The sequence below is a fragment of the Plectropomus leopardus genome, chromosome 6, assembly GCF_026936395.1.
Source record: "Plectropomus leopardus strain MGB_pleo_1.0 chromosome 6, ASM2693639v1, whole genome shotgun sequence".
NCBI lineage: Eukaryota > Metazoa > Chordata > Actinopteri > Perciformes > Serranidae > Plectropomus > Plectropomus leopardus.
In genome coordinates, this window is record NC_142181.1 from 15,108,887 (window position 1) to 15,125,997 (window position 17,111).

The 17,111-nt window shown below is 39.4% G+C and overlaps 1 protein-coding gene across 2 annotated transcripts in view; it reads left to right on the top strand.

Annotated features, from left to right (window-relative positions):
- grm5b (glutamate receptor, metabotropic 5b) overlaps positions 1-12,333 on the top strand; it is a 94,263-nt gene extending 81,930 nt beyond the window's left edge. For both annotated transcript variants that reach the window (XM_042486430.2, XM_088078852.1), the window contains exon 18: positions 199-12,333. In XM_042486430.2, coding sequence (XP_042342364.1) covers positions 199-1,288 — 1,090 coding nt within the window. In that variant the 3' untranslated portion in view covers positions 1,289-12,333. The remainder of the gene's footprint in view (positions 1-198) is intronic.
- Positions 12,334-17,111: the final 4,778 nt, after the last annotated feature.

Consider the following 17,111-nt stretch of genomic DNA (forward strand, 5'->3'; position numbering starts at 1 on the left):
AAACTGATAATAGCAGAATAAAAGTGTGCGCATCTTCTCATTTATATAATATCTAATCAGAAATGTTAAAGTTAGATCAAACTGACAAAAGTGATCTAACTACTAATTAACTGAAGTTGGTAAGTCTATCCCCACGCTTTATAAACAGCCTCCTCTTTCTTTTCTCTCTCTTCCTTCCACTTCCTTCCTGCCCTCCAGCTCCAACGGTAAATCTGTGTCTTGGGCGCAGACGGAGCGTAGCGGTTCACGCGGCAACCACCTGTGGCAACGACTGTCCTTCCACATCAAAAAGAAGGAGAACAACCAGACTGCCGTCATCAAGCCCTTCTCCAAAACTTCGGAGGAGCGTTACTGTGGAGGGGGGGACCTGCCCCCACATGTCCCTCTGCCTTCCCTCCCCTCCATGTCCTCCTTGTCTATTCATCCTGACTCTGGCACAGACAAGACCCTGTACGAGCTCTCTGAAGCAGAGGAGCGCTACTCGATGACATACCGACCGCAGACGCCTTCACCAATCAGCACAGTCAGCCAGAGGCTTGGGGCGGGGTTAGGGGAGGAGCCTCCAATGACTGTCATACCAAACTACCCGAGCAGCGTTTGCAGTGGTGGCAGTGGCGGCAGTGGTGGAAGTGGCGGCAGCAGTTTTGGTCCGGCCGGCAGCGGATCTCTGGTGGCGGGGAGTGACGGTCGTTTGGTTGCTTTGGACGATCATGTGGGACCACCCACACTGATGGATCAGATCAGCTGCGTGGTAAACCGCTTCACCGCCAACATCACCGAGCTCAACAGCATGATGTTGTCGTCCTCTCCGTCACACTCGCACAAACACACACCTCCTTCTCCTCACCCTGCTGACCCGTATCTGTTGCCCCGTGAAATTCCGATGCCCCCGACCCTCACCACCTACGCTGACGTCCAGCCCCTCCCACCTGTTGAGTCCAGCATGGGGGGACGGAGCGGCTGTCCCGTTCATCCTATCCCACACTCACCTTACCCCCTGCCGCCTCCTCACACCCAGACCTCCCCCTCTCTCTCCCCCATGCGAGGCGGCCTGATCACCTGCCTCACCAACTCCCCTCTGAGGAGGGGCGATTTGGAAGAGGAGCTCATTGCTTTGACTCCACCATCGCCTTTCCGCGATTCTCTGGCATCAAGTAGTGGCTCACCTATCTCAGAGACAGGTCTGTGTCTCCCCCCAGTCCCCTCCCATCCGCCCCCCTCTCCCCCTTCGCCCAGGTACAGCAGACTGACACTCAGAAACTACAGTCAGAGTTCATCCTCGCTGTGAGGCAGATATTACAAGTAAAGAAAAAACACAAGTGAAGAGGAGCTCTCAGAAACAACAGTGTGAGTGAAGAGAATCGGAGGATGGAAATCCATTCGTCTCTAGGTGGAGTGAAAACCTAAAGTGAAGGAATCGTAGAGAGCTGGTTGTTGAAGACACCAAGCTGCGACAGTCTGCTGTCTGCTGTTGTGTTTACATGTTTGCAGTGAGATGCAAGTGTAAAAAGCTTGCCCACGTTGCATTTTCTTAGTGCAGTTTCTCACAAGTGAAGAACTGCAAAAAAGGGCCACTATGACTTTGCGGTGTTTTGTCTATAGAGTCAGAAATCAATTGAAGGTCTAGAGCTGCGTATAATTTTGGTGTGGGTAGTGGCCTTAAGGTAACATGGCTATCAACTAATTAGAGATTGTGAGAGAGTGTGCGTGTGCGTGTGTGTTTGCTGTATCTTATGAGATGTAAAGGCAACATGACGGCAAAGAGTATTGATGAGGTAAGACTCCTAAAGCCTGTGCGGACTAACAGAGGCTATCAAGGGCACATAATACATTTACTGATACACACACAAACACATAAGCGTGAGCACACACAAATACAATGTAAGGGAAAATCACTGTAAATATATGAGAGGTTATGGATTTTTCTTTGGTGATAAAATCCAACAGGCTTCTGACAAAAGTGCATTGTGTTAACATACTAGACTGTATGTTACGCTGAAGAACCTTCTCACATCTTTTTATCCATTCAGCTCCCCGATCGCTTTCTTTTCCTCAGTCCCTCTTTCTCTCACCGCTTTCTTTTATCCTGCCAGTATTTCAGTATTTTCTACTCTTCCAGTTTGTTTTCTTCAGAAGTTTGAATGTATATTTTCTACATGATTCCTGAAGCAGTTGGGACCAAACCTTTTTGTACCTCTCTGTCTGTGACTCGAGAAAGAGGGAGAGGAGGGATTGACAAGACCAGGCCTTGTTTTACCATAAACATCTTAGTCATTAATTATTGTTCAGGCAGAAATCGGACCTCAAAGCTTATTGTTAGTGTGTGAGGCTTAGCTGGATCCCAGTCATGACATTTTCTTTAGACAATGTGTCAGCAGGACACAAGTGTCACACATTTAATCAGAGACGGTGCATTGAATGGGATTTAATGGAATCACAATCATCTCCTCTGTTAGTGATCACAGATTGGTTCATTCAGACGGTCATCTGTTGCACAAGTGAAAAGCCCTTTTTTTTTTTTTAAACTTCTCCACTCTTCAGACAAAGAGGCAGAGCAACAAAAGAAGTTCATGGACAGACATGAGAGTGGTATCGATCTTCTCGTCTAACTCAGCAAGAAAGCAAAGCAGTGAATTGCCAAAATGTCAATCTGTTGCTTTAAAGTAAGGTCTGTCCTCATGAGACTAATCCCAAATGTCATACTTCCTAGACTGGGAAAGTTGCACGCAATTGTGGTAATCACATTTTCTCTCAAAGGTATTTGGCAATAGTGCTATGTCATTGCAGTGTCACTATAAGATGCTTATACATCTTAATATTCTTGTCATAAGTTTCTGTGTAGATGGATAAATAGAGATGAACCTACAAAAGAATGCAAAGCCCTAAAATATCTAATCTTGGCTATTTATATTGGCTTTTTAAAGCTGTAGTTCAACACAAAATCACAAGCACATATTTTTCCTCTTACCTGTAGTGCTATTTATCAGTCTAGTTTGTTTTGGTGTGAGTTGCGGAGTGTTGATATCGGCCGTAGAAATGTCATCCCTCTCTCTCGTATATAATGGAATTAGATGTCACTTGGCTTCGTGGTGCAAGAATATTAATTTTCATGCGCATACAAGTGTGGGTGCAATAAGACCCCATTCTGATGTCATATATTTAAAGCGGGGTGGAGAAGCCCTAATGGAATAGGGAACAGTTGACTTTTGATAAGCTCGACCTGGACCTGGATATGACTGGAGGTGATGAATGAGTCCACCTAAAATGACAGCTGAAAGCAGCAGAGAAAACAGATTAAAGTTTGAAAGAAGGAACATGATTTTCTTTCTACTGACCAACACCTGGCATCTGAGTCACTGTGCTGAGGGAAGTGCGCATCTATACTGCTCGCTCACTCAGCATCACTGAGCGAGCTAATGTCAAGGAGTATGCTGTCAAGTTTAACGCTATCATGCGCACGAGCCTCTCATCCATGAGTAGCTACACGCTTCCTTCTGCTCGTAGATGCAGTCGGCAGGTGTAGTTCAGTCAAAAGAAAATAGTTCCTACGTGAAACTGCTCACAACATGGTCTGTAGAGTAACTGGGTCATAATCTTTCAAAAGAGATGTTGCTGTTGAGTTTTTAATTGTATTTTTTGTGATTTGAGCACCAAAAGCCAAGTGCAATCTAGTTTCATTATATCAGAGAGAGATATCCAGCCAATATCTCCATCGACTCGCACTAAAACATTCTAGATTAATAAAAGGCACTACAGTTTAGAGGTATTGTATGTATTTTTCATTGGGGAGGTGAACTATCCCTTTAAGATTTGGGTTGAAAGTGTATGCCTTTATATGGAATATATTGTACTTACACGTGCCAACATTTAAAGAGAATTTGTGAGCACCCTGACCGGGATATAAAATGTGCCGATAGATGCATTCACTAAGGTGCTTTTGGAAATGGGGCCCTGGCTGACAGCTCCCTCCGCAGAGGAAAACACTCAGCATAGTAAAGACAAAACAACAGTCAAAACATAAACATTTCATATGAGGAATGTTATCTGCATCAAAGACATGGATTAGTAAATCTGACTTCATCAGCGATCATTGGAGTGTTGATTGCAAAAAAAGTCAGTAACATGTTGCCTCTGTTTTGTTGTCCATCATGATCTTCATGTTTTCTGCAGCACATGCATTCATCTGCTGACTGATGCAGATGCAGCCCAAGATCTGATTTCTCCTCGTGAGTGTCATATTTCTGCTCTACAGTAGCCAGCAAGAACAAACTCAGACAAAGGGATTCTGTAAATAATAAGGGCATGCAAAGACAGTTCTGTTTTGTTTCAGATGAAAGTGAATTTATTTACATATCAACAAAGGTGAAAAAAAAGAAAAAAAAAGATGTTTTTGAACCATGTTGAAACATCATACAGTACCAATATGTGTTACGACTACAGAAACTGTGTTACTACTCTGAATGTGTGAGTGACCATTCCTATTCAAATGTCTTGTAATTTAACAATATAATAATTAATATTAATATGATTATTGTGCCAAAGGGGTTCGGGAGGGTCTAGCTTATTAGCTCGTGGGTAAATAAGTGGTTTCATAAAAAAAATGTTTGAAAATGTAAATGTAAAACTGTTTTTATTGTTTTGGATATTTTCTATATAAATATTCCACATTTTCCAGTGTAAAAGCAATATTATCCATACGTATACCAGGTGCACATCTGAAGGTTTTCTTAAACCATGAACAATGTTGTAGATTGTTGTTCTTTTTCATCCTACTGTAATGTGCGGTGAACAGTTCAGCAGGAACATGATGAGTTGATAAATTGACATTTTTCTTTGTTGATTGAGAGGGATGTGTTTTTTAATTACTCGTAACTAAGAAGATGCGATTCCCTATTTTTGCGGTGTTACCTTCTTTCGTTGGGCCTGTAGTTCCACTTTTACTGCTGTGTACTCTAGAACTGCAACAGTTCGTCAATTATTTGATTCGTCAATTGAAGGAAAATTAGTTGCCAACTATTTTCATAATCGATTTAAGTCATTTTTCAAGCAAGATTGTCCGTTTTTGCTCATACCCGGTTTTTAAATGTGAGAATTGACGCCTTTCTTTGTCATTTATGATAGTAAATGAAAAACCTTTGAGTTTTGGACTGTTGGTTAAACAAAAAAAGAAATTGGAAGATGCCACTTTGGGCTCTGGAAAATTGTGATGAGCATTTTTCACAATTTTTTGACATTTTGCAGACTAAACAATTAGTTTATTATTCAAGATTGAAAATGGTAGTTTGTTATGGCCCTAGAGTCTAATCTGACATAGCTAATGTGTGAGATAGCTAAGTGGATGATTTGTATGTGCCAATAATTAACTTTTTTTTTGCCTGTTAAGATGCAAACCTGGTCTTGTGTCTTTTAAGTAGCTGCTGTATGTTTCTATAACTCAGAGCAAGATAATAAAACTTCTTTCTGCGTCCCCAATGAAAAAAAAAAGTGTATACATACAATCAGCTTCTGAGATAATTGCACAGAGACCTTTTCTTATGAGAGGGTTTAAAATGTACACAGAGAAAAAAAGCACTGAACGAGAACTGTTGGTCATAACTGTTGACATAATTAGTTCCTGTCTCAAAATGCTGTCTGTGCATCATAACCTCTACATCTCCCCGTGTAATTTTAATAATCGTGGCCCTGACCTGTTGTCAGGAAATGAACCAGTGCTATTGCCGAGATGTTATCAGGGAGGAGTTGTTTTGTGTGCTGCTGTCACTGGCAGTGTTTAAAACATGCTGAGAGAGTAACAAGGCGCTTGCTTCAGCACTTCAGCTGCGTGTTATCAGCCCCCCTGGGTGAGGCTCGACAGTTGTGTGCTACCTCTGCAGAAAAAGACGGGATGAGCGCTCACACCTACTGCTGTCTTACTCTCTTTAAGGGCTGTGACATCATCTTTTATTCAAATCTAGTTGTCATAAAGGGGAAATTGGTCAGAGGAGCAGGGTTATTAGGGAATTGCAGGTTGACGTAGCAGAGAATCACGGCCTCATGTATATTTGGTGTAAAGAAATAATGCAGGTAGTGACTTACCAATCTAGAACAACACAGAGATAGAAGTTAATATGTCATCTATTGTAGCATTTTGACAAATATGATTCCAGGCCCTCTTGAATTTGAATCAAATCTGGTAGTTGTTTGGGGATTTCTACACAGGTGTGGTTTAATTCAGTTTAAATTTTTATGTTGAACAAGCCAAATAAAATGGGAGAATCAAATTAAATATAAGTAAGAAAAACAACACAAGGATGCCCATCGGACATATTAAAGAGTAGGAGGAAGTGAATACTTATCAAACCCCCCCCACACCCCAAAAAAACTTAATTTTAAACATGAATATTCCCAGTTTCTGCCCCAATATTTACCATACACACCTCGATCAAGTCAAACAAGAATTAAGACAAAACAAGAACAAAATTTAACATTCCAACATTTCTCCATGACAAATGTGTCATAATCATCCCTGTATGAAAATGAAAGTTGCGAGCTGCGGTGCTAATGCGGGCAGGACCTTGTGCTTTCCGTGCTAAAACCACATTTTACGTCTATGATCGCAAAAAGCTATCACTCACATTAATCTGGGGTGATCCCAGTTATAGATATTTCCTCTCATATACTAGTCCAAAATGATGATAAAAACAAAAATCCCGTGCTCACCAGGAAGATGATCTCTTGATGATTTCTACCCAAAATGCTTTTATTTCCGTAAAATGCACTCTAAAGAATTGAATTGATAATCCCTGCGCTCAAAAATACTTTTAATCCAGACGTGCTCATCTGTTGATCGGAGCAAAAAAGACACAAGGTCATTTGTTTTATACTCTGTGAACGAAAATGTAAAACCAGTCCTGGTTCAGAGCCAGATATATATACGTAATCATAGTTCACATGTTTTCTGCCAGTGTTATTTATAACAGCATTTTAGGCAAAGCCTTGGTTTCTGTGTGCAATATGATTTACTTGCAGGAATCAGCATCTGTAGGCAGATTGGTGGTGTACTGATGAGGGAGACAGTTTTCGGTTTTTGGCAGCAGCCTCTCCCACTGGCCTGCTTGACTGTTTGATTTGATACAGAAAACAGAGCTATGTTTACTGTGTAAACTCTACATACGTTTGAATACACTGTCGGGAAGGCTGGGAGAAGTTTGTTTTGACAGCCCGTATTCACAGCCTCTCGTGTAATTATTATAAATTATGTGTCATGATGAACACCTTTATGAGTGTAATTTGCTGGATATCAAAAATTGTTTTGACCTTTTAACAGTATTAATGAGATGAATAAATTACAAGACGCTCATATGACGTAACAATAAAAGAGTTCCCCTAAATCACACTTTGGGAGGTGTTGAGGAGGGCCAGATTTCAAAACTCTTGCATACATCGCGGCTGAGCCCCTCATCCCTGTTTTCCAAGCAGTAAATGCCCTCCTCAGTGTTTGGCAACTAGCAAATATTTGCCCTTAACAGCTGTGCTAATGGTTGTGCTAACTGACTGGGGATGGAAGGTAACGGCTAACTAGATTTGCAGTGAAGTACAACTGATAGCTGCAGTCAAGTGATGTGAACATGATAAAAATGGAGAATCGCTGTGAACCAAGACAGCAGCACTCTAATATTTTTCATGCTGTCATGGCAGCACATTACTGCTTCTCCCCTCACGTGGTTGACTTTCCACAATAAAAGACCTATTTAAATTACTCAGAGCATTTTGCCTAGAAAAAAAATAGCTCGCAGCTTAAATAGCTCATACAAGTCAAATACATATTTTAAGAACTTTCCATGTTGTCCTGTGGCTTCTTTGAGTAAACGCTGAGCCCTTCCCTTTATTTCTGTCTCTTTACAGGACTGATGTCAAGTTGTAGAGCTCCAAGTGCCCAAAGAGAGCAACAATAAGTTTGTCCGACATGTATGATTCGCAGTGAGGGCAATTAGACCACATTTCAAGGCTGACAAACTTTTGCAACATAGCGAATTTCTCTCGTTAAAATCTGATTTTTGCATTATTCGCATCATTTCAATCTCGTAATGCGAAATGCTCGCTTCTCGTTCAGTGTGAACGCTCCGTAATAGTGCGGCTCCACTTCTTGCAACTAGAAATCTGCTCCTTTTCATTGTGTGTTGTAAGTGACTGATACAGTGCAGAAGGTATGTTGGGATACCTGCGATGTGGCTCAGCTTGCATTGCGATGAAGGGGGTGTGACAGTTTGATGGCGCTCACATCAACACAGCCAATCAACCTGCAGCCACAAGTGACTGGCAGGACAGGGCGGATAAAGGTTTACTGGCATTGGTGGAGTATATTAGGGCTGCAATGTGAGAGTATATGTTTCATTTAATTTTATAAAAATGTCTTATTTAAGAAGAATATAGGAATATGTGCTGAAAGCAGAAAAACCCTGTAAAACTAGAAAAATTTAAAAGAAGTATAAACCGGTATTGATTACTGTTGAATGTTACCCAGCTCAAATGCTGAGAATGGCACATTCTTTATTGGATGAATCCACTTTTACTGCAGCTGCTTTAATGAATCTTGTGGCCCGGGGGCTGACAGTCAGATATCTTAAAAATAATCAATAGTATTTTTGTAAGTTTGTCCAAAGCTGCTGATTTGAATGTTGCTTTTTATAACTGAGTATAGAACGTGTGTTTTAATATGCGGCTGTTTCCTAAGCCAATAGAGGAAAATGATTTTAAGGTAGTCGGTGTAGGTTATATAGTGCAGAAGACATGGAGTTGTGTAATAAGAAATTAGGCTCTGTGTGTCATTGATTAGAAGTTAGAGAGGAGCTTGTATATTTATTTCAGGGTTAATGAGAAAGGGGAATAACTCATTAAGCAGGTCTGTGTTTGGGGCATTACTGTTTTCCATAATGAGAAGTTGCAGAATTTACAGTATTGTATATTGATGGTTTGTGAAATATATTTATTTAATCTTATGTTTGTATTTCTAAGAGAATTAAACCAAACTGAGCTGTGATATTACATCATACAACACAGAGGTATCCTTGCAGGGCATGATGGGGGATCAAAGAAACTCTGATGTGGGTGCTTTCTTTGAACGTCAGAGAACATGATTTAATGCTGTGTGCTTTTTATATTCTTCATAGATCATCTTGTTTGGATTACAACTGTGGACACAAACAAAATCCCCATTAACTCCCCCTGCTTTAAATTCTGACGAGATGCTATTTTCATTACAGAGATATCAATAAGGAGACGAATGTTGCCTAGAAGTAATGTTTACATTCCCACTGCTCACTTGAGATAATCAAGATTATCGTGTTAAATTACTGACTTCAGTTATTGTGACATTTTACAAGCTTGCAGGCAAACGTGCGTGTTTTGTGGGTTTTTATAGGAACGCTGTAGTGGTTGATCTGAGCTGAAAACAAATTTAACTTATTTTCAGCAAAGGCAGCTCATCTGCATGTAAATGAAGGTGCTGTGTTATGTTCCAATCTCTTTACAACCCAGGTTTATCAAAACCGTAATTCAGGCAGGCTCACTGGAGCGGTTAGTTTGGGCTTTGTTTTGATAAAAAAAGAAAATGGTGATGGGTTTACTATAAACGTAATTAAAGGGGATTGGAATGAGCTGAAGTCCCTATCATGAGTATGTAGATGTAATTTTTTTTTCTTTATTCATTTAGAGTTTTTTGTTCACTTCAGGCAGAAAATGACAATTGCTGAAATGTAGTTTCATGATTATGTACGTATATTTATTCATTTTAAAAAAACAACAAATTTAGGCTTGATTTGCAGACTATCCCCAGACTCCAGTGGTATTTTATCACAACACTGTTAATGTAAGCTCCTCCACTCAGTGCCAACTTTCTCTCATCTTTTTTTATTTCAAGTGATACTGTTGTTTTTTTTTAACTTGGGGTGGATAAACACTTAAGAAATTTGATTAAACTGGAGTTAAATCTCCATGTGGTGAAAACTCCAAATTAAAAAATGTTTTTCATAAGCTGTTTAATAAAGCAAACACCTTGTAAATGTGATAAAGATGGCTTTAATTCTTTTTTTTTTTTTTTACTGAAGGAAGCCTTGTAGTACTTATCCACCCTCAGGGTCATTTGATAGTTAGTTTTAATGATCATGACTTTTTTAAAGCTTGTTTTGTTCTGCTTATTTTTCCTCTGATGTTCAGAACTGAAGAATGTAATTTGATGCTTTATATTGGTGTGATAATGGAAGATGGTTTTATATTTGGATGTTTGAGTCTCTATTTAATATTTTCACTCAGCTTTGTGAAATGTGAGAATATACCGTATGGCTCTGTTTGGCAAATACAGTATGTTTCTAAGTGGCTTTTTAGTGGGGGTAAATGACGGGTAAGGTGGGGGCGGTGGGGCTGTAGATGTCTACTTTTCGCAGATTTTATGTTTGATCACTGTTTTTGCCCACAACTTAGCTTTAGATTAGCCTCAACCACTCCGAAATAAGATACCTTGCTCCCAGGAAGGTTCGATACTTAAATAAGTTGTTTTCAGATTGTGCTCAGACTCAAACTGGACTCCACACTGTTTTGTCACTGACACTGGGGCCTCGTTCACAGACTTTTTAGAGACTCCCAACAGACCTGGCAGAGAGAACAAGAGCAGTTCTGGTCAAACAGAGTTCCTCTCATCTCCCAATTATTGAATTTTTATCTCCTCGCTCCAAATTGGCCCCAGGCGATGCCTGTGAAGGCATCTCTCTGGGCAGATCTCTGGCCAATGGGAGTGGTAAAAAGAAGGAATAGTGGGCAGTGTTTATTGGATGCTCCCTGTACTTTAATATAACTATACGGTGTGTTTTATTTTTATTTTATTTTGTTTTTATAGGAGGACACAAGGAATGTGGAGTTAAAACCATTAATGTAGATTACAAGTAACACAGTAGAAATACAGTATATTACTGGCAGGGTAGCTACAGTATGACACTGTAAACCTCAATTTTACTGTAGAATACTGTAATAAATTTAATGGTAATATAGACGTACCATTAAAGTTAATTATAGTAGTGACACAGTAAAATAACAGTAGGATGCTGGCAACTACAGCTGCCAGTGAATTACTGTATTTTTATATTTGTTAATGTGTACATTCTATTTGGATTTGTTTTCATCTTTTCAGCTGTTTCGGAGCAATCAAAAAACATTATATACTGTATGATTAAATAAATCCACTTACTTATCTTGAATGAAATTCCCCAAAACCACCCAGCTGACACTGGACACCACTAGACTTCTACGTCGGACAAACGTTAAACCTGAGTTGGAATGAAAATGAGGTTGACAATATTTGGATAGTCTAATGACATCAGAATATAACATTGCGTGACATTAGCATGACGTTTTGCAGACGCTGGGTTTTGCTCTTCATACCTCACCCCTAAATGTTGTTATTCTACACCAAGATGACGTTGATTTTTGGTTCCTTAACAGCGCAACTTAAAACCAACAAAATAGCAACATCATCTGGTGTCACTATTCTACATCAAATTGACTTTGGTGTGAGACCTTGAATTTTGGTCACAACCTAATGTTAATAACTATGTTGGTGGACAGCTGGGCATTAAGTCTGATGTGATTGTGGGAACTCTTATCCATAAATATATTTATATATCTTCAATATATTCATATTGCAGGGCTGGGAATGCAGATGCATTGATGTGATCTGAGAGGAACCACAAACTGTGTAAAAAGAATAACTGAGCACCAAAAGTTAGATGAGCATAAGACAGCTCCAGCTTGCTGCACATCCACATACCAGGAAGTAGCTCTGTGATTTTGTAACTTTGTCGGGTAAGGGAACACATGAATTACATCTTTTGCTGAGCACTTCTCCTCTCTGCTGACACACTGTGCTACTGCAGCACTCTGGCATTTACAGGTGGATTTTTAAAAGTCACCATAGTTTGACTCACTGCGGTCAAACGCCCACACACTGAGCACCAGGAAAGAGCAAGAGTAGCCTTCTTTAAATGGAGCAAAAAACATCACAGGGCATTCATTAAGTCTAATATTCAGCTCCTCATGATGACATGGTTCTCTTCATGTTGTTTTTTTTAATTTTATTTTATTTTACTGGGATGTGAAGCAACAATTCTGGGACTGCCATACGGCAGTGCTGTGGAGTCAAACAGGAGATGGGACGTAGTGTGGGGGGAAAATCTAACAAACAAAGGAAAGGTTTTGCTTTTTGGCTATTTTTTTTTTTTTGCCGTTGATAAATCATTGTGTAAATGTACTGCAGAGTACCTTTGAATCATTATTGAAACAATTATTAAAAAAAACTATGACTGACCTCTTTGTGTTTTCCATCTTTTTAGTCATCTTTCGTTATATAATAAGAACGTTTTAATCATTTTAACACAAGCTCTGTGTAATAAGATGCACTAAAAAGAACACAGTCAAGAAACCCAGTTGCTGGAAGTAAATGTGGCATTGCATGTTTCTAAAAACCACAAACACTTTATATTTGTATGTTTCGTATAATTTCCAGCCATGAGAATGGCACCAAAACTGGATCTTTATAGCATGACTTTGGGGGCATTTCCAGTGACAATTGTGCCACCAAAACTTGGTACTTTAAGCCAGAACATGATCTTTTCTGAACCATAACCAAGTGTTTTTTGTGCCTAAACATAATCACATGTTAACTACAGCTCTGTTGAAATGTAAAGAAATAAAGTTTCAACATATCGGCTACATGAAAACGTACATACAGTGCCAATATGTATGGCGATTGGGTTGCAGCAGTCAACCCATCTTTTATGATTACCAGGCTCTCCTGGATCAAAAGCATCTTGGCAGTTAATCTATACACAGCGAAACTACAGGACTATAATTTGAACCAAATGGGATTGTTGAATATGAATTGATTAAATTGCAACTTTAAGATTAAACGTATGCTATGCAGGATTACTGTTTATAAAACCACTCATCAGCAAAACTGCAAGTAAAATCCAACCTCAGATTACCTCTCATTTGGCGTTTTATCTCATTGCTATTTTTGTTTTTTGCTGCAGTATGTCTCTTGGATGCCTGCTGTTTAGCATCTTTATATACAATCTATGGTACATGCCCATAAACATCCCAAACACAGAAAATAAGAAATTATGTTTAATACTGGAGATTCAGCATGGCTAATGGTGCAAATGAAGTAAACATAAGACTTTGTTGTTGTCAAAGAAATTCATATATGCTAAATTAATAAAGAATGAAACACAAACCTAGATGCGGTTTAGGTCCAGAGAGTGAAACTGTTTTCACGCCTCATTGGTTTTATTTTATCCTGTAGTTGGACAAACTGTCAGTCCTATCGCCCACATTAAATAACGTCAGCAGTCTGTGAGTCTCCATCCTACATGTTGAACTCAGTCTATGGAAACTGCTAGACACCGGCTTGACAGCTCCTGTGATGTCTGCTTATACGCTAGTTCAAATGTTGGGGAGCAGGGTGGGGTCACATGCTACTGACCAGATATATGAAGCACCACCGTTTTGGGTTTGTTTCTCCAAAAGACTAGTGATACACATGCTCCTCCTTAGAACCGTCACTGCCTCATCCATCCCTCTCAGTAACACACTGACAGCCAGTATGACAGAGTGACACAGCTCCGCTATGAAACAGCCCCTAAAACATTTCATTTAACTGAAGGCACACAGGTCAAGACAATGAAATTACCCTGCCGTCTTTCATTCTCTACCCCCCCTCCCCTCGTGTAGGTCTATTTCCCTCTGTGACCATCCTTGTATTTCTTTCTTCACCTTTCATTACAGAAAATGTTCTCTCCAAAGTGAAATCTCTAACTTGTAGCAAATGACTTGCTATTCAAATAAATGGGAAGGATGAAAAGGCAATGAAGACAAAAAAGAGGACAAAATAAAAGGCAAACATGTAGAAATTGTTATCTTGTTACAACTGAAGTGATTCAGGTAGTGCACGTAATACGTTCAAAAACACACCCATCAGCTCTGCTCCGTCATTGATGGCTTTAATAAAGTATCATGACTGGATCAATATTTATCTTGGTTGTCTCCTGTGGGATGCTCCCATGTTTGTCTCCAGAGGAATATGTATTGATTTAATGCTCAATAATCATCTGAGTTGCCTCTGCATCTCTGATGTAATTAATCAGTGTCAGTGCTATGGGACGATCTATAGGATGTTTCCAGTTTACTCTCCTATATCACTGACTTAAATTGAAGACCCAGGTTAGTAAATGGGGTATGGAAAGTTGACTTTGCTTTTTAGCTACTCATCAGTAATTATTGATGCTGAAATGAATACTGGAAACGAAATCAGTGAAAGACAGTAATTAATCTGGGTAAAAATAAATTCTCTACTGAGATCAACATATCTTGTCATAGAAAGACAATAACAATATCAGATACATTGTCAGTTTGTATGGCAGTTTCTGCTGGTTGCAGGGTTTAAGCAGCTGCTCAGTTTGCCTTTCCACAACAAACCAAAGAGAAACTTAAGTTTGCAGTAGTTTCTTAGAAAAATTTCAGAGAGATGGAACTAGATGGCACTTGGCTTGTGGTGTTTAAAGTGTCCACCCCCAAAAAAATACATTTAAAAAAAAGTCAACGTCTCTTTCCAGAAATCATGAGGCAGTCACTTAAGATAATCCACAGTGTTTGTTGGACAAGAGGACAAGAGGTCAAGAGGCCTGTGCTCTTGACAGTGCAAAATGTAAACATTAATGGCGTGCTCCTCGGCTGAGCTGTAATGTTAGAAAGTTTTGTGGTGCTAGGTGAGCTAGCAATAGATGGACACTTCCTTCTGCACAGTGATACAATTGGCATGTGTAGTTCTGTAAAAAGAAAACAGTTCCTAAATGAAACTCCTGACAACAATGTCTGCTGACTATCATGAGTAACTGGGACATGATTTCTGGAATGAGACATTGCTGTTGAGTTTTCAAATGTAATTTTGTGCTCTCAGCCAAACAAGCCAAGTTCAATAGTTACATTATATTTGAGAGAAGTCAGACATCTCTACTGCGGATATCTGCAGCATTTAGCACTTAGCATCAAAACAATCTAGACTGATAAATTGAATTACAGTTAAGAAGAAAATATATGTATTTTTTATGTTGGAGTTAACTATCAATTCAACTTCCTGGAGGCTCTGCTGGTTGCTTGACAATCATAGTGAAAATGAAAGTCTTTGATTCCAGATATATTGTGTTCATTCGTTGGCTTTTGAGGTACTGGGAGGCAGATTTTGTTACCTTTGGGTAAAGCCAGACTAGCTGATTCCCCTTTTCCTGTCTTTATGCTAAACTAACTGGCTGCTGGCTGTACTTCGCTCCTTATTCAGAGAGTTCTGACTCTTGACAAGGAAACAATTAGGGAGATTTTAAATGTCAAACTATTCCTATAACTACAATGTTATTTGCCACACGTTCAAACACGAAGGTCATCCATAAATGCTTCAGCTGGCATGCTTCAAGTAAATCAAACTCTGACTGGGCCTGATGTGAAAAGCAACATATAGACACAGAGGTTTGATTTCTGATGCTTTACATTGTATCTGAGGATGTTAGATATGATGTTACATCACTCTTCTGAGGCACTTAATTCCCTAATTATCTACACCCCCAAACATGCTGTGAGCTGTGTTTTTTTTTTTTTCATTTTAGAAAATCTCTGAGGGTACATTTGACTTCCTGTAATTGTATTGGGACATTTTGCATGGCTTTTAAAAAGAAGAGAATAGCATAAAACCAGGAAGTAGTGAGTAATCATCATACAATATCCAACAATGTCCATTTACTGTGATTAGTTTTGTTTGTTCCCATATGAATGGCATGTTGTGGTTCGTCAGGCAGGTCCTATATATAAAGTATGTGTGGGCTAGGGGTGTCATGGCAGCATGTGGTTAACAGTGAGAGTCAGACTGTGCATGAGTGTGCGTGGATGCATACTGTATATTCACTGCGTGTATATACATGGCATGTATGTGTGGGCATATGCATATGTATGAGGTGAGAGCATTTCATTCCACAGCACACAGCTCTCTTGTGTGTAGGTGTCTGCGTATGGCCGAGGTAACTGACCGTGGAGCCCCTCCAGAGGACTTAATTTAAATGTGAAGGATGTAACATTAACACCAAAGGGCTGGAGTGGCCAACCCCACTCTGTCATGAAGTGGCTCCACCCACACCTCCAACTTAATGAAATGATGCTCTTGCCTCCTTTTTCCCAATGATGAATATGTGAGAAAAGACAGAAAAAGCACATGATGTTCGTAAGAAATGTTCTCTCCCATCAAGTGAAGCTACAAGATGATTGAACAGCTAAAGTCTTACCATAAGCCACATAAGGAGTTTAATGGCTTTCAAACAGCATGTTAATGTTTGAATTAAAGGCAGTTTAGTCACAGATGTTCATCAGGTATTTACAGCTTCGAACATGACTCAACTTGTCTGAACTGAGGAGCGGAGCGAACGGTTTCATAAATTGCTTTTATTATTACACTCATATTAATTTCAGTAATTTATTCAGAGTTTAAATTTGCATAAATGTGTAATAGAGGATAGATCAGACTCAAACGGCTGCTGCAGTTTCAAGGAAGGAATTTTTTTTTATGTGCTAGCGAATGAGAAACTAATGTCACCAGAGGGACTCCGCAAGAAACTGCGAAGAGAATACGAAGGGAAATGCAGATGGTATGCTTATGCTCTTACACATACTACACACCTGTAAAGGTACACATATTATAGATACACCTACATCCTAGAGCTGGAGCAATCATTTAAGTCATTTTTCAAGCAAAAATACATAATTCTGTGGTTAACTGGATACAAGTAACTAAATTGTAACTGTATTTAGTTACAGCTACAGTTTAAATTGCTGGAATTCTGAATACAGTCACTGTCTTATATAATAGATTACTTGAAGGGATTACATTATTATTTATTGTATTTGCTCTTACACTGTGTCCTAACTGAAAGCAAGTAGTAAGCATCAGTTTAATTGCATTGTATATAGGAGTAGAAAATCTGTTGGGATGTCCCAACTGGTTGCAAGTGACGCACCGCTGCCGTTTTGAGCTGAACTTTTGTTGG